This window comes from Dinoponera quadriceps, unplaced genomic scaffold (assembly GCF_001313825.1).
Source record: "Dinoponera quadriceps isolate SergipeBrazil2010 unplaced genomic scaffold, ASM131382v1 scaffold587, whole genome shotgun sequence".
Classification (NCBI taxonomy): domain Eukaryota; kingdom Metazoa; phylum Arthropoda; class Insecta; order Hymenoptera; family Formicidae; genus Dinoponera; species Dinoponera quadriceps.
In genome coordinates, this window is record NW_014554777.1 from 387104 (window position 1) to 408802 (window position 21699).

Consider the following 21699-nt stretch of genomic DNA (forward strand, 5'->3'; position numbering starts at 1 on the left):
TTATTTACTCGAATCTAACATTTTTTTTCTGTGTATGAAAATTTCGCCAGTTGATTATAATCTTCATTAGTAGTTCATTTGTTTTATTTTCACGTGACTTTTACATGGTTTTTCTGTAGGTGTCCATGCAAGTGGATATCCCGACTTGCGTGACGCTCTTCTCCCTTCTTCATTACTTCCAGCTGACAAACTTTTTCTGGATGTTCGTCGAGGGTGAGTATTCATTTCGCGAATTTCGCACGTGACGTCTCTCTTTTACGTCCGGCACGTGCGCAAGAAATATAAGGTCCGTTTCCGTTAATATAAGTTTGAGGATTGACCGTACATCTGTTTGCACTGACGTCATTTGCTGCTCACAGGCCTATATCTGTACCTGTTGGTCGTGAAAACGTTCACAGGCGACAACATCAAGCTGAGGCTCTGCTTGGTGATCGGTTGGGGTGAGTGTGTGTTTGTCGTATTAAAATTAACGACCACTTTCGCACTTTGCGGATAATTCGGTTAATTGCTGATCGCACGACAGGATTTGGCGAAAGGAATGAGTAAAGCAGGGGAAGTTATAGAATTTCATTTAAAATAGTTAGTCCGTAGGGTACCGGATTTTCCAATAGCGATATTAAAAGATTCCCAAGTAATAAGTTTATTATTTATCGGAGAAAAATATCTTAATGAAATACTAAAAATATTTTTATAAAATAATAAAATATTTTCCTATAATTTTATTTAATTATATCTAAGTAATAAACGTTAATTTTGAATGAAATTAAGGAAATATACACACAATATTACCAACAACAAAGAGATGTTATTTATCTTTTATTTTTCTGATTTTCTTGCTTTATTTATACGTCAGTTGAGCTAACAGAGGTGCACATAATAGAAAGTAGTGTATAAATATTCAAATATGCGTATATGTACATACACACACATCGCAGATAATACGATAAATTATAAATTTGCTATGGCTACATTTTCAAAACAATAATTCTAAAAATGTAATGTCTATTAGTATAATATCACAGTAATTTTTCATTGAAATCCTAAATATATTTTAGAAGAAATTAAAAATAGAAGGTTAAAAATAAGACTTTAATTTAAAAGAATATAAAAAGTGTCACCTTTAATTGTGAATATCTTAATATCCAAATAGTCGATCATTTTCTAATTTTACAGACGTATAGACAATATTTCCACCAGTCTACAACTAAAACTTAAAAGGATTCCCAAGAAAATATTTTGACAGGCCAACTACCTTAATAAAGAAACATATAAGATGGAAAAAACGTATTCTTCCGGTAAAAATATCTCAGCAACTCCCTCCTTAGCAATTAACAATTAACGAGAGTTGCTTAATCCTAAAAACGAAAGACGTAAAACTGAAGGAATGCTTTTCTCCGTATCCTTTTGAATTAAATTCTTAATATCTTCTTAGATTAAGAGTTCGCTGTTCCAGACGGAGCTTTGAGCACGTACAGCTAAAGATTTCCCGCTTTATCTCATCGAAATCGCCTTATCCTGTGTATAACATATAGATGTTCACAGTGCTCATGCGGGATAGATAAAAAAAATCACTCTGTCCGATGATTTAGAATGTTGAGATAAATAAATAAATAAACAAATATAAATGCAGGTATACCTGTACTCGTAATAGGCGTGTGGGGAATCGCCAAGTCTCTAGATCAGAACATCATGAATCAGGCCAAGCAGGTATGAATATAAAACGAAAGCCGCGTCTCGGACGCGGATCCGACAGCGAATTTCCGTTTCGTTCTGCGAGAAATCTTTCATTTCCCGACAGCGACGTCGGGCCCGTTAACGCCGATGACACTGAAAGTGCCGATCAAAATTTCAGCCACGTTCGCCTGTTAACGCCACGTCCAAGAACGTGATAGAGATGAGACACATACACACACACACGCAGAGTGGAGTGTACATGTGACACCCACGTGGCGGTGAACACGTCCGGAATGTGTTTCCGTATGTGCGGGAACGGGTTCCACGTCGATACACATCGTCTCGCGCGAGACGTGTACGTTACGGATGTTTGACGCGGAGTCGTTCGGTCTTTATTACTATCTCATAAAAAAAGCTCTTTATTGGATCTTCTCCCTCCCCCTCGCCCTTCGGGCGGTTTCGGGAGACGCGAAAATAGTCCATCGATTGTGCGAGGACCGCTGGAAACTCATTAAACTCGTCGCTGTTTCAGCATAAAGGAGCGCTCGGTAAACCGGACTCTTTGAACCGTTTCTTTCGGATTCGCCCGGACCGAAATGTAAAATTAGAACACCAAATAAATAGATGTGCAACGAGCACAAAAAACAGCCGCGGTACACAGCCGTGTGTACACCGCGAGGAAAGTATTGCGGGTGGAGAATATTCCGTTGTCGGTGAAAACGCAAAGTGCAGTAATATCGGTGTCGGGACCGTCGCGCGTCGGATCGAATATTGTTTTATTTAGCGGACGTCGCGGCGTTTATAACTCCTATATATTGTTGTACGCGCCTCGATTTCATCCCTACCCGCAAACTCCCATATCGATATTGCATGACTGAGCTGTAATTATAGACACGATCGTAAACACCGGCAGGAAGTGGCGCTCTGGAGACACTGTCCCTGGATGATCCCGCACCCGTACGACTGGTTTTATCAAGCCACCGCTATAGTAGTTTTAGCGGTGAACGTCATATTCCTCTTCATGATCATGTGGGTGAGTGTGTAGAGATTCCCGCCTTCTAAAATCGATCTTAAAGTTAGCGATGTTAGCTCTGACCGTCAGATAATCTCTCGGGTGCTACCTGAGCAGCCAAGTTTCTTTCGGATATTACTCCCGGAGATTTTTCAAATTGCTCGAATACTCCTTATCATTATTATTATTTCACTTTTTATTCACTCTTCAATTTACTTCACGCATAAACGTGCAGTGGGCGAGACCAGTAAAAAGTTGTTTTACTGGGAAAGATTTAGTTTTCATATATCGGAATATGTCAAAATAAAATATGAAATATCCGTATATTTTTATAAATATATATGTTAAATGTATGTATATTAAATATGCATATGTATGTACATATTTAGTTAAAATTTTAAATATATGTATATTAAACATGTATAAATGTGCACACACGCATATACATATGTATACGATATACATAATATGCATAATATGTATGCATAATGTATATGTTCTATAAATATCTCAATGTATCCTCTTTTCGTTGACCATATCCCGATGTATCTTTTTACGTGGATTGGCAAGGGAAATATATTTCATGCGAGGGAAAAACATGATTCTGTTAAGAAAAAATTGTTTCAGTGCCAAATATCTGGGTGCCTAGATAAGTACTCGCGAGTTTCGGTAAAAGTATCTCCGTTTCTAGTGCTGATAGCACTACTTAAAATACGCATGCTATTTCAGGCGTTATCGTGCCCCGCGATAGAAAGTTTCGCCGACGATCGAATTAATCTTCTTTCTCTTCCTTCTTTTCGCGTGTAGGTGCTGATAACAAAACTATGGTCGGCTAACAACGTGGAGACTCAGCAATATCGCAAAGCCAGTAAAGCTCTCTTGGTATTAATACCGCTGCTAGGAGTAACATACGTGCTGGTTATAGCGGGACCTACCGAGGGACAAGTCGCGAATGCATTTTCTCATGCACGCGCGGTATTACTTTCCTCCCAGGTTTGTCCGAGATGAAGCTTAATTTTCTCTCTCTTCTTTTTTTTTAATTAAGGAACCTGATTAAGTCCTGTCTAATTTAATTAAACTCCGTCGCAATTATCAGCGTGCAACCATTATATAAAATTATATATAATTAATATAAAGTTTTATGTATATTATTAAAGAAAGAGAAAATTATTATTATTATATATCGTAAAGCGAACAATTAACATTACGTAATAAATGAATCGACATCGACGTTTCGGTCAATACATGGCTCTCTCTTTCTCTCTCTCGCTCTCTCTCTCGCTCTCTCTCTCTCTCTTCGATGTTTTGTATACACACAGTGTTTGTATACACATCGCCTCTTCTGTTGCCACGCGTCATGTTTTATGCACACAATGTGCACCGTAAAAATACAAATACAGTTCTTGCGATGTTAGAAAGTTTATTCAGTTTTGCAAAATTTAATCCGATATTTTTTGTGACCGGTCTCCCGTCGGCGAGTTTCCTTTTCTCGCGCTACCTAAAAAAATGAATAAAATTCCTCGTCGCGTTATTGATCCAGTTCATGTTCAATATATTTATATGCAAATGCGCGAATCTTGGATAGATCGTAAACAAACCCGTTGTTATAAACAAGCGGCGCGTTGAGTTCTTAAAAAAATCGTTTGAAATTGCACGCTCACCCGCGAGACGCTTTGATCGAAATTATTGCTCTCACTTGTCATTCCTTTCCACATTTGAAGTTTGCTTCAATGTTAATTCAATTCTTGTGTTGTTCGGCGGATATTATTTGAGGCAGAATCACGCATGAACTGTTAATCGAAAAATACGGAAGGGACGAAAGTTCTTTTCACGCGGAATGGGTACTCGAAATAAGAATTTTCATTCCGACGAAACATCGACACATAATTCTTTCTCGTTCTCTTCTTTCAGGGATTTTTCGTGGCGTTGTTCTACTGTTTCCTCAACACGGAGGTGCAGAACGCGCTGAAGCATCATTTCATGCGATGGAGCACCGCGCGAAATCTCGGCACTGGCCGGAGGTATTACAACAATTGGTCGCCCCGCTCGAGAACGGAGAGCATAAGGTACTTCTGCTTTCACGTGCGTCATGACGGAAATAATTTCCAGATAAATGTAAGCTATTAAGGATGACGCGAGTCGACAGGCACTAATATTCCCGCGTAATGTTCTGTCATTTCTATTCGCGAGACGCTCAAATCCTTACTCCTAGTCCTGTCTTAGGTCTTCGAAGCGATAACTAACGGAAAAATAGCTGGGACGGTTCAATCGTTCCGTGAAAATAATTTGGAAGAGTATTACGCGAATTTAGCCATTTCATGTTTCACCCTCGATGTATCATCGTGCTATTAAAGGGCTAATTTATTATATTAAAAAGAAACTACGCAATGAAAAATTTTGTGTTAGAAACTTGCGTTACTTTAACACGGTGAACATATTAAGAAGTACATAAATATGTATTAAAAAGGTATAAAATGTTAATGGTCCTGCCTATGTAAACCTATATGTGTAAAATACGTTGACAAGGCGAATATGTTAATTAAACATTATATTTGTGTACTTTTTAACATATTTGTCGTATTTGAATAACATAAAATTTCAGTCGACCATTAACACCAAATTTTTGGCTGTGTATATTTTCTCTTTATTTTTTGAAACATTTTTAAGGAAGGATAAAGGTTATGAAAAATCAAATCTTTATAAATCACACTCACACGACACACACACACACACACACACACAGTTCAAATTATTAAAAAATAAACTTCAAGATAAAATAAAAATCAAGAGATTGAATTTAATAGATTTTCATGATACATATATCGAGGATTAATCTCTACACGCTTGTACATAAAGAGAAAGAGCGTGAGAAATCGAGGGAGAGGGTGGAACATGTCGCAAAAGTAATAAGACTGGAGAATCGTTTAAAACATTCATCTAATTTTTCCCAACAACGACGTGTTTGTTTTGATCAATCATAGGCTGTATTGCCAACCATCAATTCCGTATCGTAAACGAGAATCCACAGTGAGCGAAACAACCACTACGACGGTGATCGGTCCGAATTCTACCACGACGTTTCTCGATAAATCGAAGAAAGCCATCTCGGAGGACCTTAATGAGTGAGGACAGGAATTGCGCGAGAGGAGTTACGACGAGGGACTGACTAGTCTTGTCGTTGGTGCATCGTCGCGGATTACTTCACCGATCAACCGCGTTTTCGAGGAGATTCCGATAACTTTGGCACCTCAATATAAGAGTTTTTCCCGAAGATATTTTCAGTACTGAAAAACTAAACTTTTTTAGATCAAACTACTCATTTATTTATATAGGAATTGTCGTGTAATAATTTAAAATCGTCGCTCTGGAAAAGTCGATTGAAATCGCGCAAAGCCCCGAGCAGAAGTTCGTTGACAAAAGGAATTAGGGAAATCCTATCTAAATCTCTCGAAAATAAACTGGTTCTTGACGCAATTTTGATCTAAAGCTCAGTTTGACATAATTTAATTGTATTTTGGCTAATCTCAGTTTAATTACCTAATTGGTTTAACTTGGTAACATATAATTGCCCGCTTTGTCGAGTTTTACGAAGCTTTACAACGTAATAGCATTCGTAACTCGTACAGCAAAAGTTAGCGCAGTGACCCGCGGTTTGAGACTCTCCCTGCCATTCTCACTCTCCGAGATTAATTAATTAATTACAAGCGATCATTGAATCTTGACGCTACATAATTATCGGGATCATGCCTGAGATTCTTGTACAAAGACGACATCAGAGATAACTTTTTTGATCGAATTGCGGATTTTCTTCCCCATTGCGAATGTTAAGTAACATTCCCGACAACAGGAGACCAAAATCGCCGATGAGAAGGGAACATTGTATATTAAGGAAAACTGTTGAAAACAGTATAATATGTGATATAGCGCACCTACAATGATTAATGTTCAATAATCGGCATTATCTCAATGATCAGCATTAAATTCTATAATAGGACGTTGATTATCAGTTTAATCTGATAAGTACCGTAATGTTTATGCTATTATTGAAATTTACTGACAAATCATCGTGATACCATTGATTGTCATAGAGAAATTTTCAAACGGCGTTTACAAACGGAATAATTGGCGTTTAAGAATAATCAAATAATTGATAATGCAAGCGTTATCCGTAAACCGCAATATAAACGACATTGTCTATTTATTACACTGATTTATAACAATTCTAACAACATATTTATCACTGTTTCTCACATGTACATATGTACAGTAATATACATATCGCAATTATACATTTTATTGTTTAAAATATAAGATATCTATATATGTATAAAGTTACATATATATCGATAATAGTTATGAGTCTTGTTGTATATATTTTACATTCTTAACTTAGAGAGAAGAGAGAGAGAGAGAGAGAGAGAGAGAGAGGGAGAGAGAGAGAGGGAAAGAGAGAGAAAGAATTCTTTAAATTTGGTAAAATTATATAAAAAATTTAATATTCGTACAATATAAATTAATTAACTAGATTAATTCTTCCATTTTTTAAGTTCTTATGATGGTAATAAGTTTAATTAACTTACAAATTTATTTTTCGTTTATTAGTATCTATATCATTTATTTGTTTTATTAGCATCAAATATTTTAATCAAGTACAAACATTTTTAAACAGTTAAATTCACAAGAAGTTAAGATTTTTTTAATTTATAAAATTCAAAATATTTTTAACACCTTAACAAATTTGATCAATTTACGCAACAACATGTATTAGTCGCCCAGATAGCCCAGATCCCTTAGAGACATCCTGAGAATATCCTCAGGATATCCCGATGTTCTAAAGACGTCCATGAGATATCATATGCTGTTCGGGCGGTAATTCTATTGTTTCTAATGTTTTCATCAATATCCGTTATTTCCTTACTTTGTAAACGAAAGTTTACGAAAGTATACGAAAATGTATACGAGTAACAAAGACATTTATCAAGGAGGAAGAAATTCTTCCCAAGCAAATAATAAATTTTATATGTCGCGCATAGGAATGAATAGAATTTTTGGTAATGTTTTCCGATAAAAATGCAAATATAACTGTACAAAGAAAAATATCGCAAATGAAGCATTTCTCATTCTGTACGTCTATAAACTTGAAAAACATTCTATGATAAGGAAAACAACGGTATAAATTATACTTATTAAAATGAAAGATACGTACAAAAGGAACAAAAATACAAAGAAACAAGATATTCCTTGTTTTGTATATAAAAAATATAATGTTTCTGCAACTACCGTCATTCAATGATAATACAATCAACGATTTTATTGTAACGTTTATAAGAAAGGGAGACCATATATATACATATGTGTGTTACGTAGTTACCGTCAAATACAAAGTACGCAAACAACTGTACCTGATCATTAAGAATTTTATTTTCTCTTTGCACGAGTTTAAACAAATAGATATTTTTTTATACAGTAAAATATAGAATAAGCCAACATACAAATTTTGGCAAAGCTTCATAAAATATTTACTAAAATATTTACTAAAAGTATGCGTACATGTATGTGTTTGTTGCATGTGTGCCCGTTACACTTTACGTGCTTCGCCAGATATACATATTCACACGTACACAAACACATATATATTCATACGTATTCATATGCATATACATATAATCGCATACACATAAAAAATGTTAAAACGTAAAGCTTACCGTTCGTATAGCTATATTTCGCTATACGCTTCGCTACATATCTTTGGACAGTGTAATATTGAATGTTAATATATATAAAATTATCGACACCATTTTATCGGAAATGAAAGTTCCTCATTATCTAGTTCTTAGTTATACATTTTACATGTGTATACGAAAACGATCGTGACCTGTGCAATCGTCGTTTCAATAAGTATCACTTCGCGGATGTATTCTACTATGTACAATCAAACAAACCGGACCGCTTCGTGCTCGATTATAAAAATCGTACCAAAATTATCCTCGTACAAATCTTAATTTTCTGAGCATCATTATTTGCCACGTAACGTCGAATGTGTAATATTATAGAGCGAATTCGTCGCGCGTCTTTGTAAAATACAGTTACTTGATCTCCTATTTTTAACCCTAGAATATTAAGATCGTAAGAAATGTAGGCGCCAAGTATGAATATTACAAAAGCGTATTAAATTAGAAACACAAATGACAATAATGATTTTGATCTTATCCGGTCGCTTAATCGCATAATTTCTCTTTGATTTGCAAGAGAACATCGCATAAAATATTGATTTGAAGTTCCACCTTAGCGAGATGTTATATTAACGGATATTATATGACTCATGACGCGAATGTATCATTTAATTTTAGACGAGTTAATTTACTCTGAATAATTTGCGTTAATTAACTCTCAGTAATACAGTCTTAACAATATCATATATCAGATACGACACACAGAACAAAAGAAAGCATTTCTCAAGTGGTTAATACGCTTTTGAAAACATACGCGTCGTTCTGTACACATTGTATTTTAATAAAAATGATGACCAGTATTCCAAGGTTAAATTATTACTTTTAATGAATAGAACTTCTCATGCAATGTATCGTATATAATGTTTAGTAAGAAATTGCTAAATAAATGTAAATTTCTATTATAATTATACTATTGCGACGTCTCTGTGTACGTCAAATAACAAATTAAGTAGGCTGAACACATCTTTTCGTGTGATATCCATCGAATACAAAAAGTGACCGATTGAAGACGCGAAATGCACTACAATATCAGTTCAATAATTAAGATCTTCCGAAATGTTCTTTTATCTTTCCTTTTACACAAGAATGATGTTCTGTCAGAATGTGGAAAGTTATTTTCGGAAAATAAATCGTTATCGTTATTGTTATTCAAGAAGTAACGAATCGTTACGAAATTCTCGTTACTTTTGCACCAAATTTCAAAGACTTTTTATTTTGGGATTTTACGAGTGGATTCTCGCTTCTGCTCATTCCATGCACATGTATTCTGTATGCGAAGTAAAGATAAAAATAACTGTTATATTCGTTATCGTTACTGTTATTAATTAAAAAAAAAAATAACCATTATTAAATAACCATCATTACCAAATTGTTGCAAAAAAATAACTTGTAACAATAACGTTACAAGTAACGGATTACATTCCCCAATCCTATATTCTGTATATTTTTAAATTCTATATTAATTAATAATATTGGAAACTGTAAAAGTATTTATAAAAACATGAGTCTTCTCAATATTAATAGCAAAAAGATGTTCAAATAGCAACCAAGCTGTACTAGTTTTCTTTTTAAATGATGTGGACAACTGTAATTAATTAACTCAATACAATTAATAATAATACAAAAGTAAACCGTTTCAATAACACTAAAACTATCAGGATCGCATATGGAAATAGGGAATCGTTACTTTTCGATAAATCTTGTTTGTATCAATATCAGTATTGATACCAAAAATACCGTGTATAAATCTGGTCTTAATATTAATATCGAAGTAAATCTTCTGAATAGAATACCAGCTATGTACATCATGCATCAAGTCGCTATCATTATCTATACATGCAGGGTGAGACACGTAAAGTGTGACACATTAATTCCTTTTTATATATCTGTTGTAAACAAAAAATGCTTTAAGTCAAAGTTGCTAAGTTTTGAAGGAAATATATATTTCCGATGAGAGATCAATACTCTTTCCATAGACGTGTATATTTGAAAAATTACGTAATGACCATATCATACTTATTCGGTTGAAACTCGATCTTGTCTCACGATATTTATAATCAAGATTGCGACTAATTAAGCAATATACAAGAAGATTCGTTTATCTTTACCACTTATAACGTCTCAATTGCTTTTAAGAATAGAATAAAATGTTTTAAGGCGGAATTATTCGTTTTTTTCAAGAAAGTATATGTATTATACATAATTGACATAATATATATGATTGTGATGACTTCTTTCCATGATTTTGAAGGTGTTCTACCAATCATAGAATGTATCCTTTCTGACTAATATTCCACTTGTGAAACGTTTTATTTCATTCTCAAAAACAATGGAGATATTTCAGATGGTAAAAATAAACAGACCACACAGCATGGTGACGATTTTGTGACGATAATTTAAGTTTCAAGTTTATTATAGAACGTTCAAGATTTCTATAGTTTTATAAGTATATATTAACAGAAAAATACGTTCAGAAATATGTTCAATCGATGACATGCCTCACCCTATTACACGTGCATATTTGTGATATACCTGCGATATACTATATATGTATATATAGATAATGTAGATGTAGTGCTGATAATCTTAGGCTTTAGCAAGTTTCCCAGTGTTTATAAAAAATGTTTAGATAACTCATGCAATTCACACACAGTGTCAAGGATTGGTCTTATATTTGACATTTCACGACTTCTTTTGTTTGAGACGATATACGACATTAACAAATTAAGACAGATTCACGGACGGTGGGATATGCTGCTGTGTTTCAATGCCTTTCGTCTAAGGCTATGAGAAATATGGATTGAATTTAGATGACGCTCGAGAGAGCAGCCACTTATTTTAAAGACGTAAGCAAATCGTGTGGAATGTATACGTCAGGAAATCATATCATCTAGAGTTACGAAACGAATCTGTGGTTATATTAACGGATTCTTATGTGTATACGAGTTTCTCACACTGACCTGACAGATTCACCATGCTACATTGACAGCTGTGTACTATTCAATATTGTTACTATGTGTCTATATAGTTTATCTTTTTCTTTTAATATAAGAACTAACAATACTTTGTACAAGTTTTATGATACAAATATATTAAGATTATTCGGTTCATGTACGATGTGTTACACATAATTTCGAGTTATAACACGCCTTAATCTTTTCTCGTACAAGGCAATGTCTTCCCTCTTCCATAGCATTAAGAGTTTCTTCGGATTTTATCTTCTTGTGTTCTTTATTAAAAGAAATTGAAATTTACACGTATACGTGTCTCCACTGTCAAACGTATTCTTCGTTTCTATTCATTTCGATGGTATCAACCGTGAAGTGTCTTCATGATTCTGATATTTTGGTTTGCCATGAGTAAAAGGCAGGTATTTGTACTTAATCATATGCTGCAAATAATAGAAAGTCGCATTAATCAAAATGATCTAACTCCGCTATAAATTAAAAATTAAATTGACTATCGAAATTCCAGTAAATAAAATTTACATTATAACACGTATTGTTTAACATTTTCTTTTTCTGTTTATCTGTATTTTCATATCCAAAACAACGTCAAAATTTATATATTTAGTTTTCTAGCAACACTACTGTGTCTTAAAAAGTAATAAAAGTACATAAGAATTTCTTACCACTATCTGTCGCTTCATTGTAATGATGAATAGCATTATGAAATATAGTACGAGTATCGGCCAGAATACCGGTACATTAAAGCAATCAAATAATGTGCATATCATGGCAAAAACCGTAGATTTTGTCATTGAATACCAAAATTTGAATTCGGGTAATCTCCTGATGAATGGTCTAAATTCCTCATTAGACCTTGTCGGTAATTCAGGACCATCTCCATCTATATTTTACAATCATTCAAAATATATTGCATTAAATTTTCCAATTACATTACTTATGTAAGTTACATATACTTTTATCCATAATGGTTTTTAATTTAATAATTACGTCAGAACTTAATTATGTAAGTTACATATACTTTCAATCCATAATGGTTTTTAATTTAATAATTTCTAATTCAAATCTGACAAGGCACTCACCATCGAAATCCATAGCAGGATCAATTTTTGGCGTGAGGAATGCTATGAATAAATTGAGGTGATATATTCCTAACGCGTATGTTACGACGTACCATCCCTGCGAATGTGAAAATGTTTCTGTAGTATTAGAAAATGATCATAAATAAGAACGAAAATCGCCATATCGGAAAAGAGATGTCATACTTGTGAGATAAATATACGTAGAAAAAAAAGAGCTAATAGGAATAAAGCGAATATCCATCTTGATATTATATGCGGTGTCCATAGATCCAAGTATCTTTGATATATCTGTAATATGAGAAATATTTCATGTATTACGTAAATACAAAGCTTAAACTTACTTAGAATTCAGAAATGATAAATATGTTGATTACTAGACTCAACTAGTTTAAACAAATTGTATAAAATAATAGGTGGCAACAATTATATTGCGACAAACTACTGCAAATTCTCTGTCAAAACATAAACTTATAATGTGATCAAATTTTCGTAAGTTTTAATACTACGTTTCAAGTAAAGCAAAAAATCAAGTATATATCATATAAAATATTAAAATTTGAACAGATTATTTATTAATATATTTATTAACCTGTGATACTCTTGTTATCCCCTGACTAAAAACATTCCGTCTGGCTGGACCACCCAAATCTTCATCTTGCATCATTTTTTCTTACTGCAAGCAGAAAGTTTTAGTGCTTTCGATATCAATTAGATAATTTGTATATCTATATACTTGCATATACTACCTAAAATCAAATGCTCAGGAAATACCTAAGATCAATTATGCACAATGTGTCTAAAAAAGATCATCTTCTTAAGGAAGATTAGAGATGAAATTGAGAAAAAATATTCTGTTAACATAACAGATATATATTTAATCAAATAAATACTACAACAAATTCTCAATGTAACTGCTATTTTCTCTGATGCAAAGTACAGTTTACTGTAAAAGCAATTTATATCTCTCTTACAATATACCTGTAGTAATAATTTTCATGTTTGTGTAAACATAAATATTGAGTCGTATCTCTAGTACCTGTATAACTTACAAAAGTTTCAAATCATTATTTCTAGATATATGGATATAAATACTATTTATAGATTCTTTAACATTCACACACACACATATACACACATACATCTGTTTAAATATATTTCAAACACTGTTAATAGGATACTTTTTACTTGATTTTTTATCTCTACTACCTTGCTTAAACAAAATATCTTTTTCAAAGACACTCTGTATAAGAAAGTTCTGTAAATTAATTTTTAGAAATTTATATAATATATATATACATATATACATTTAAATTTATGTCATATAACATATATTTTTCTCTTCTTATCTATAAAAAAAAAAATTCATCTATAGATGTGTCGAAGATCTCAAACTTTAGCAAGATCTTTTATTATATTTCCGAGAAAAATCTGTAAACCTTTTAATAAACTACCCAGATACTACAATGATTGGAATTCTCTCACGAATTATCGTCATTTAAGAACTATACTAAAACAATTTCAACTGTTCCAAGCACATTGTAAAAACAGTGCTACTGATTTATCTTTACCTATAATCAGAAACAATGTTTGTGTTTACTACTTTGCCTCCTAATTATAACTGATAATAATCGTCGTTTCAGTCGAGAGAGATTGAGCACAGTATATTTCGTAGAATTTAATTATTACAATCACACCCGATGTGGATTCAAGGTTACGGTTAAAGGAGTCCAGCGGCGAATTTGGCCGTAAAAATAGCATGTACAAGGAGCTCGCGTTAGAAGCTGCGAGAAATAGAGCTGTCTGATCAGTTCATTTATCTCTGGCGAAAATCCTGATTATTCGCAAAAAAAAAGCAACGTTATCATCGACCGTTTTATCTTAACCAACACAGCACACTCAGCTGTACACTAACTCTAACCTAACTTCTCGAACTTTTATTGGTGAAGATAAAATTGGATAATTCGTTCGAAAAAAGTTCAATGTGACTATTTACCTGCGATATTCGCCGTCTTTTCTACCGTACGTAGTACACGCTTCGCCGAGTATTTTGTTAAAAAAATATAACACGTCACAACATCAATGACATACTATGATTAGAATTCCTACAGCATATACGAGGCGCTTTGATCGTCACAGTTACTACCAGGCAATAGGAACCAGTTTTCTCTCTCTCTTTCTCTCTCTCTTTCTCTGTTGGATCCCGGAATCTAGTGAGATGATAGGGACCGGTTCGATTTTTTTTTGTTAAAAGATTGATTGTCTCCTCGATATTTACAATTTCGATTCTGCGTCGATAGTCCTTTAATTTAATATTATTATATTTTATTAACAAATTTATAATTCATTGTCAGTTTGGAAGGAACTTAATTTCTCGTTATTGACTCGAAACAGAAATCTATTCAGACCATTTTTCGCTCGTGTTAAGCCAGCCGCTCAGAAGACAGCACACGGTGTTTGCTTTCGTGTTACTTGCGTTGCTTGCTGGATGGAAATACTGAGTTCTAATTGGTATATTACCATCCATTTTCGAAAATACACCAATCAGAACACAGTATTTTTATCCAGTAAGCAATGCAGCACGAAACAAGCATCGTGTGCCGTCGGCTTTAACTGAAGAATAAAAAATTCGTATAATGGCCGTTTCTACAATCATGATTTAAATCTAGTCGATTAGAACAGAGTTGACCAATCGCAATGATAGATTCAGTTAATTGGCCAATGCGACTGGTCAATTCCGTTGAGTCAATTGTCGATTGGATTTAAACTATGGTGGTAGAAACAAGCATCACCCAGCAGAGAGAATTTTGAGGAAGAATTCACATCTTGACAGAAAAGCAGAAAAACAGCAGCCAATCAGAACTCGCGCTGGTAGAATCGATTAAAGCGGGGTCTACAATGAGAATTTAAGGCGTAAGCCTTAAGAAACTGACCAATCACAGTCGATTATTCTTCTCACATTCGACTATGATTGATCAATTTTTTGAAGCTTAGGGCTTAGAACACTTATTATAGACGAGGACTTGTGACCTCAATTTCTACTGATTAACAGTTAGTTTCAAGACAAAAAAGATGCAAAAAGTGCAGGAAGCACAAAGAGAAGTTTAAAAGCGCGAGATGTATTATTAGCCGCGTTCGGTTTCGCAAATCGATTTGCTCTGGACATTCTAGGAAAATCATTTCACTAGATAGTATCTCATGATAATCTCAAGAGCAATCCAATGTTTCCGATTTGCAAAACCAAACGCAGCTGTCATCCGTGCAATAGATCTAAAAAAACGGGTGTGATCATAACGGGTCTAACTGAAACAGGTTTTCTTAAAAAGAAAAAAGCTTCAGATGACGCCAGGCAGTTGTTAGCTGCGCTCAAGCGGATTGGCTATCACTAGTACCCAGGTGTCTACCAGAGGGGCGCCACCGTTTCCATCGAGGAAAGCGGTCGTAGCGTGACTCAACGTCGGGCCAGGCGTGTCTTCGCTCTGCAAGTAGTACGGTCGCGTCTCTTGCCGTTTCTTGCGTTGGCGTGTTCGTCCCTTCGATGAAAACGCTCCGAGATCTACGCGCTCGGTAAGTACGCGGCGCGATCGGAGCGATGCGTAGTCCCGTACGTGTCGTGCTCGCTCGTGGTTTATTCGCGTAGCTTTCGAGCAACGCGAGCAACGTGATCGGTGGTTCGTCGACGTGATGACGTCAGATCTCGAAGCATAGGCCGAGAACGCGTTTAAAGCCGAGTAGGGCGTGAAAGCGTGCGTTCTTTCGTCTCGGCTGGAAGTATGTGCAAATAGTAGCGCGTGCGTCCGTCTGATCCGCGGGATAATTATGTTTGGTGCTGCCTCAACGTGATCGACAGTGAATAGTGTACCATGTTCCGCTGCATTCCGATTTTTAAGGGATGTAACAGGCAGGTGGAATACGTTGACAAGCGTCATTGCTCTCTGCCGTGCGTCCCTGATGATATCCTACGATACTCACGGAGTTTGGAGGAGCTTCTGCTGGACGCGAATCACATTCGCGATTTGCCGAAAGTAAGCGGTATATCATTGTTCTCGGCGGTAGCGACTTTACTCCTCTCTGCCTGTCTCACCGCGATCCTGTCTCCGTCTGTCTCCCTCTCTCTCTCTCTCTCTCGCTCCTCCGAGTCTTTCTTTCTCTTCCTCTCTTACTCCCTCGTACCATTGTATCCAGAACGTAATCTTATCGCGATACGCTCGTACTAGAACGTAACACGCACGAGGCGTAATTTGAAAGAAATCTCCGTGTATCTGTCTTTACCACGCATCCACACCTACGTACGCACGCACCCACGCACATATATACGTATACACATTTATATACACATATATACATATATATATATATATATATATAAATATATGCATGCACATCATTTTTGCTTCGTGCTCAACTAGTACATATTACGAGCCCTCATCAATACCGCGTTCTCGTGTTCGTTTCAGAATTTCTTCCGACTTCAGAGACTACGAAAGCTCGGCCTCAGCGACAATGAGATAAATCGTCTGCCGCCGGACATCCAGAACTTCGAGAATCTCGTGGAATTGGATGTGTCCAGGAATGGTGAGGAGAGCGAACCTGTGTGTTGTTTTCAGTTTAGCGCAATTAGTTTATTGTCCCGCGCCGCATCGCCGCCAGCGTGCGCTCTCGCGGTTTCATTTGCACGCGTCGGCGACGCGACCGTGCGCGTCGATGCGTGAACGTCGCCCAGGAATTTGAGCAATTAATCGTAATTAATCTCACTGGGACGGGCTGGCGAACGAGTTCTCACGCCCCGTTACTGTCCTTCCCGTTCATTGTCGTGTTGCTCTTTTGTGCACGGTATTTCAGAACTCGTCCTGACGCGCGTCACGGTCGCGTCGGCGGTCGCCGGCTCGCCAAAGCGAGCGAGCAAGGCTTGCGAGACTCGCGTAGTAACGCAAAAGGACGATCTAGCGATGGGGAGGGGAAAAAAAGAAGAAACGGTCGGGAATGCATAATAAAGATGGATTATCCACGGTTATCCTCGCGAGAGAACGCGGATCTGCCCGAGGTGAAAATGTCGCGTCACTTAAAATTCGACACGGCGACTGTTGGCGAACGTCGACGAGATCCCCGTATAACGGTGCATCTTCTTTCGCTTCCTGCCCGTCGTAGCTTCCACCATAGCGCGTCATCGCGCGCTGCGGCTGCCGCGCCACGCCGAGCCGAGACGAGCCGAGCCGCTCCGAGCCGCCCCGCCTGTCACTGGCGTCGATCATAAATATTTCCGCGGCGTATCGTTTTTCCTTTTCCCGTCCTACCTGTTGCAACGTTGCTACTCATTTGTTAAGAAGAGTCCGGGAGCGAGTGACTCCGGAATCAGGAGAATTTGCCGTTGCGCGCGCGCTCATTGTACCTGAAACTCGGCGAGTGAAAGTTTTTGGGTCACGCCGAGCGTACAGAAATGTCAAATTGTGCATGCACATTGTGGCCGTGACAGGAGAACCGAGAGTGCTGGCCAATCGCGATAACAGAGAGAGAGAGAAAAAGAGAGGAAAAATTAGATCTGATTATCGCGTTTGAAAGAGTGACTTTTAATCGTGCCGGATAATTGCTCGGTTTCTCGCGGGATTAACCTCAAGGTTCCAAAGTATCTCAAGGTTCATGTCGATTGATCGTAAAAACGTGTCTTCTCTTATTTTGCAGCGTGTGCAACGCGGCGCGACGAATTGCACGACGAGTCTCTCTCTCTCTCTCTTTCTCTCTCTCTCTCTCGTGATAAAGGAAGATTTAAAATCCGCACGGCGTGTTCATGCACGACGAATACGTCACGGATGAACCCTCAACGGCGGGCTCTAAATAAAGATTTTCATATTAGATTAGTTCCGTCGATGATTGGCTGGCCGAGAAAACCAGCTTATTGACAGCGCCGGCACGGTCGATCATGCAGTCGTTACGTGTCGTTACATTATTACTGTGAATATGCTCGATGTAACGCACACCAAGTAACCGGTGTTTTCGTTTTTCATCGTGAGAGATAAAACGAGAGTAACGCGATGTTACGATGAGTGCGGTCGGCGTTATGTATACTCCGCTGTTCCTTAAACGGAAAATTATAACGATTTTCAGTCTCATACATAATCCATGAGCCTTGGTCCACAACCTTGCTTTAAGACGCGAGCAGTAAGTAAATTGGCCAACTGTACGATCGATTATTCTAATGAAGGACTGCGATTGGCCAATTTGCTTTATACTGTCTAAAGGCCAAATCACACCAACAATTACTGATTGGATTGCGATTGACAATTATAAAATAGAGCATTGTCCAAACGGGAGGCACTGATCTCAATCGGTGACCGCTTTACCCTGGTTGGTTGAAAGTAATCGCAATCGCAATTCAGCCGGCAATCACTAGTGCGATTTGATCTTTCGAGCAAGATTGTAGATCAAGGCTAAGGCTTGAAAATCGCACAAGTAACTGTAATTATAACGATAGAGTTATAATGGCTCTAATTGTAATCTCGGCCTTATGTGTAGATATTTAAGGCTGAAAATTGTGCAGTTTCCAGTCTAAGGAACGGTACGGCATATATGACGCCGATTGTACTACACGCCCGCTCTCGCTTTAACGTTTTTTTATCCGTGATATCGTCGTAGTATCGCTATGCATAATCTTGTTTTATAAACAGTACAACTCGCACGCGCGCGCGGCGGGATCTGCCGGAATCCGAAACCGAACGATTTTCTCTCGACCGTCCGTCTCGTATCAATCTCAATTAGTCTCTTATCGCAAGGAAAATAATTGACTAGATTGAACATATTAAATCGTTGCTGTGTGCACGATTGTTATACAGGGTCATTCTCAGACGCGTTTTAGTACTTAAGCGGGTAAATGTAGAGTTAGATGAGACGATGAAAAAAACATTATACGAGCAGAGATCGCCCGGAGACTTTTCCGATAGTTGGGACAAAGGAAACATTCCCAAAATGACTGTCGTCTGATGCAACGGAAAATATCCGATGGATTTGAGAATCGTTTGAGACACCTTCGTATTTTCTAGCGAGCGCGAGATGAAATATTAAGATCCGCGTTTCAACGTGTGTCGCGTCAAACGTCATATATGTCTTGTCATTATAATTAGGATTACTTGTATAATTTTCAATCTTACGTATAGATACGTAAAGAGAAAAGCCGTAAGAAACTCTAGTAAATTGTCCACGGGAAAACAACTCAGTTTCTGAAGAGGGACCAGATGAGAATTCGGTGACAAGAAATGATATCTGTTTGTTACCGTGACTGAAAATATACAGCTACGTTAAAACTCGGTTGAGATAACTGACTGAGTAGGAACCTCTCACAGGAATCTTTCTATTCCTACACTGAGAGAAAAAGTATTGAAAAAGTAAGTAATATTTATTCGACGGTTACCATCAATAACATATTTATTTAAATCTAAATTCTTCTATTTTAATAGAATGAACAATTGTATTCACGAAAAGCTACGGAATTAAGAAAATGTACATAGAGAAAAAGGTTTCTTTAGATTTAGTATATATGTTTATTCAACTTGGATTTGTTTAATATAAACAACATGATCTAATATAATTTTAAATATTTTGAATGAAAAAATTATTTGTTTCACTAAAGAAATCATATTGTTTGATAAAAAAAATAATATTATTTTAAGTAAATATATATTTAGTTTTCAATTAAAAAATTTTGTTATTGTTTATTAAATATTTTCCACTGAAATAAAAAAGTTCTTTAATATTTTTTCAACATAGTATTAATTCTTTCAGATAATTTATTATTTGTAACAACCATTATAATGTTTAGTTAAAAATACAAAAAAATATATGTTATTTGACATAAAGATATTTATTGTTTGAGAAACCAATTCCAATTTCTGTTTGTTGAACCAAACATTCGTTTATTTACTTCATTCCAGAAAACAAATTTTATTAAATCTAAAGAAATCTTTTTCTCTGTGTATATTTCCTCATTTGAGAAATATATTTTCTTAGTGTAAAAACATGTATACTAATATAAGTAAATATGTTATTGGTACCCACTGGATAAATATTTTTTATTTTTTACATATTTGTTCTCTCAGTCTACACGATCAGTCACAAAAAGATCGCATCATTTTTTTCCAACGAGCTTCGCAACACGTCTCGTATCCAAAAGGAAGAGGTATCTCCTAAGAGTTACTAAAAAAAAAACAATTCTCCTATTGGACACGGAATGCGTTTCGAAACTTGTAAAACAAAGGCGTTGCAACCTTTTTCTGAATGACCACAGCGTTACAACGAAGTTTTCGTTTCTGGTCCGCAGGCAACGGAAAATTCGGTTATACCGAAGCAATTGTTTTTTCCGCGTGTTTACATCGAACTATGCTTGAGCCGAATCTGCTTAGGGACAAATTATATTTTAATAACTAATAACAATAATACAAAAATATATCAAGGCACATATGACATGTTCGTGTTGTGTGGCGACAGATGAGCACACCTTTCTACGATCGGTCGTAACTTCGAAAATCGGCGTGTCACCGCGCGGCGTGGAATTCCTGTCGCGACACGCACTTCCTCGGTGATGATCCGACTGTCGTATCGCCCGTTGGCGTCACGTCACGCGGAACACACTACGCTATCGACAGGCGGGTATTTACGATCAATTATGCATTAGGATGCGTTACGTATTTGGGTCCCGTTTACAAAACAATATCCGCGCACTCTGACTCATCGCGCGGTCGTAAAAGCGAAAATAATAGCAGCGGTCGCGATGCAACACGCAACAGGACGGAGCGCGAACGCCCGGCGAAAACCGTTCGCTCTCAGACGCGTGAAAAATAAGCGGATCGCACGCGGCTACGGCAGGTTTCAAATCGAGCGGAGGCTGTCTCATTCGATTGAGAGACGGCCGTTGCGTGTGCTCGTCGCACACTTGAATCGCTCGTCTTTTAATCTTCCTCCGTATCTCTTCCTCCTCCTCGTACATCTCTCTCTCCCCCTCTCCCTCTGTTTCGTCATAATCTATGTTTACCTCTATTCACAGCTTCCTCGTGGGGATTACGTCATTTTTGCTCATAGCAATTGGGCGTAATTTCCCATTGAAAAGTTCAAGGCCGTTCGCGTTTCAGAGGATGTTCCGAGAGTCGAAGAGCCGCTTTGAAATTCAAAGAACGTCACGGACACGTGGTCCGCTCGATATTGTTCGGCAGTTCTCAAGTTACTCGACTCGTCAGAGGGTCGATAGGGAT

At 36.6% G+C, this 21699-nt stretch overlaps 3 protein-coding genes across 10 annotated transcripts in view; 2 read left to right on the forward strand and 1 right to left on the reverse strand.

Annotated features, from left to right (window-relative positions):
• Positions 1–6962, forward strand: part of LOC106741770 (diuretic hormone receptor) — a 39134-nt gene extending 32172 nt beyond the window's left edge. The window contains exons 5-11 of the mRNA XM_014614076.1: positions 120–213; positions 360–440; positions 1631–1707; positions 2588–2707; positions 3494–3679; positions 4598–4752; positions 5668–6962. Coding sequence (XP_014469562.1) covers positions 120–213; positions 360–440; positions 1631–1707; positions 2588–2707; positions 3494–3679; positions 4598–4752; positions 5668–5812 — 858 coding nt within the window. The 3' untranslated portion in view covers positions 5813–6962. The remainder of the gene's footprint in view (positions 1–119; positions 214–359; positions 441–1630; positions 1708–2587; positions 2708–3493; positions 3680–4597; positions 4753–5667) is intronic.
• A 227-nt stretch (positions 6963–7189) lies between these two features.
• On the reverse strand, positions 7190–14606 carry LOC106741774 (protein RER1). Its single transcript, XM_014614081.1, has 6 exons — positions 14460–14606; positions 13056–13139; positions 12650–12754; positions 12467–12563; positions 12050–12267; positions 7190–11809 (listed from the first exon to the last, which is right to left on the reverse strand). Exons 2-6 carry the CDS (start codon positions 13128–13130, stop codon positions 11717–11719), a joined length of 588 nt encoding a protein of 195 aa, XP_014469567.1. The 5' UTR covers positions 13131–13139; positions 14460–14606; the 3' UTR covers positions 7190–11716.
• A 1335-nt stretch (positions 14607–15941) lies between these two features.
• Positions 15942–21699, forward strand: part of LOC106741750 (protein lap4) — a 35876-nt gene continuing 30118 nt past the window's right edge. For 7 of the 8 annotated variants that reach the window (XR_001374208.1, XR_001374209.1, XM_014614033.1 and 4 more), the window contains exons 1-2: positions 15942–16488; positions 16921–17038. Coding sequence is in view for 6 of the 8 variants with exons in the window: in XM_014614033.1 (XP_014469519.1) it covers positions 16327–16488; positions 16921–17038 (280 nt within the window). In the remaining 2 variants the exon portion in view is untranslated. The remainder of the gene's footprint in view (positions 16489–16920; positions 17039–21699) is intronic. The other variant, XM_014614039.1, reaches the window with a different exon arrangement.

Bases quoted from the DNA above. Each gene is read 5' to 3' on its own strand.
- LOC106741774 (XM_014614081.1), bottom strand. From the start codon at position 13,130: ATGATGCAAGATGAAGATTTGGGTGGTCCAGCCAGACGGAATGTTTTT. The intron at 12,564-12,649 runs GTATGACATCTC...TCACATTCGCAG, and splicing joins TACGTATATTTATCTCACAA to GGATGGTACGTCGTAACATA. The intron at 11,810-12,049 runs GTAAGAAATTCT...TATTATTTGCAG, and splicing joins CAATGAAGCGACAGATAGTG to CATATGATTAAGTACAAATA.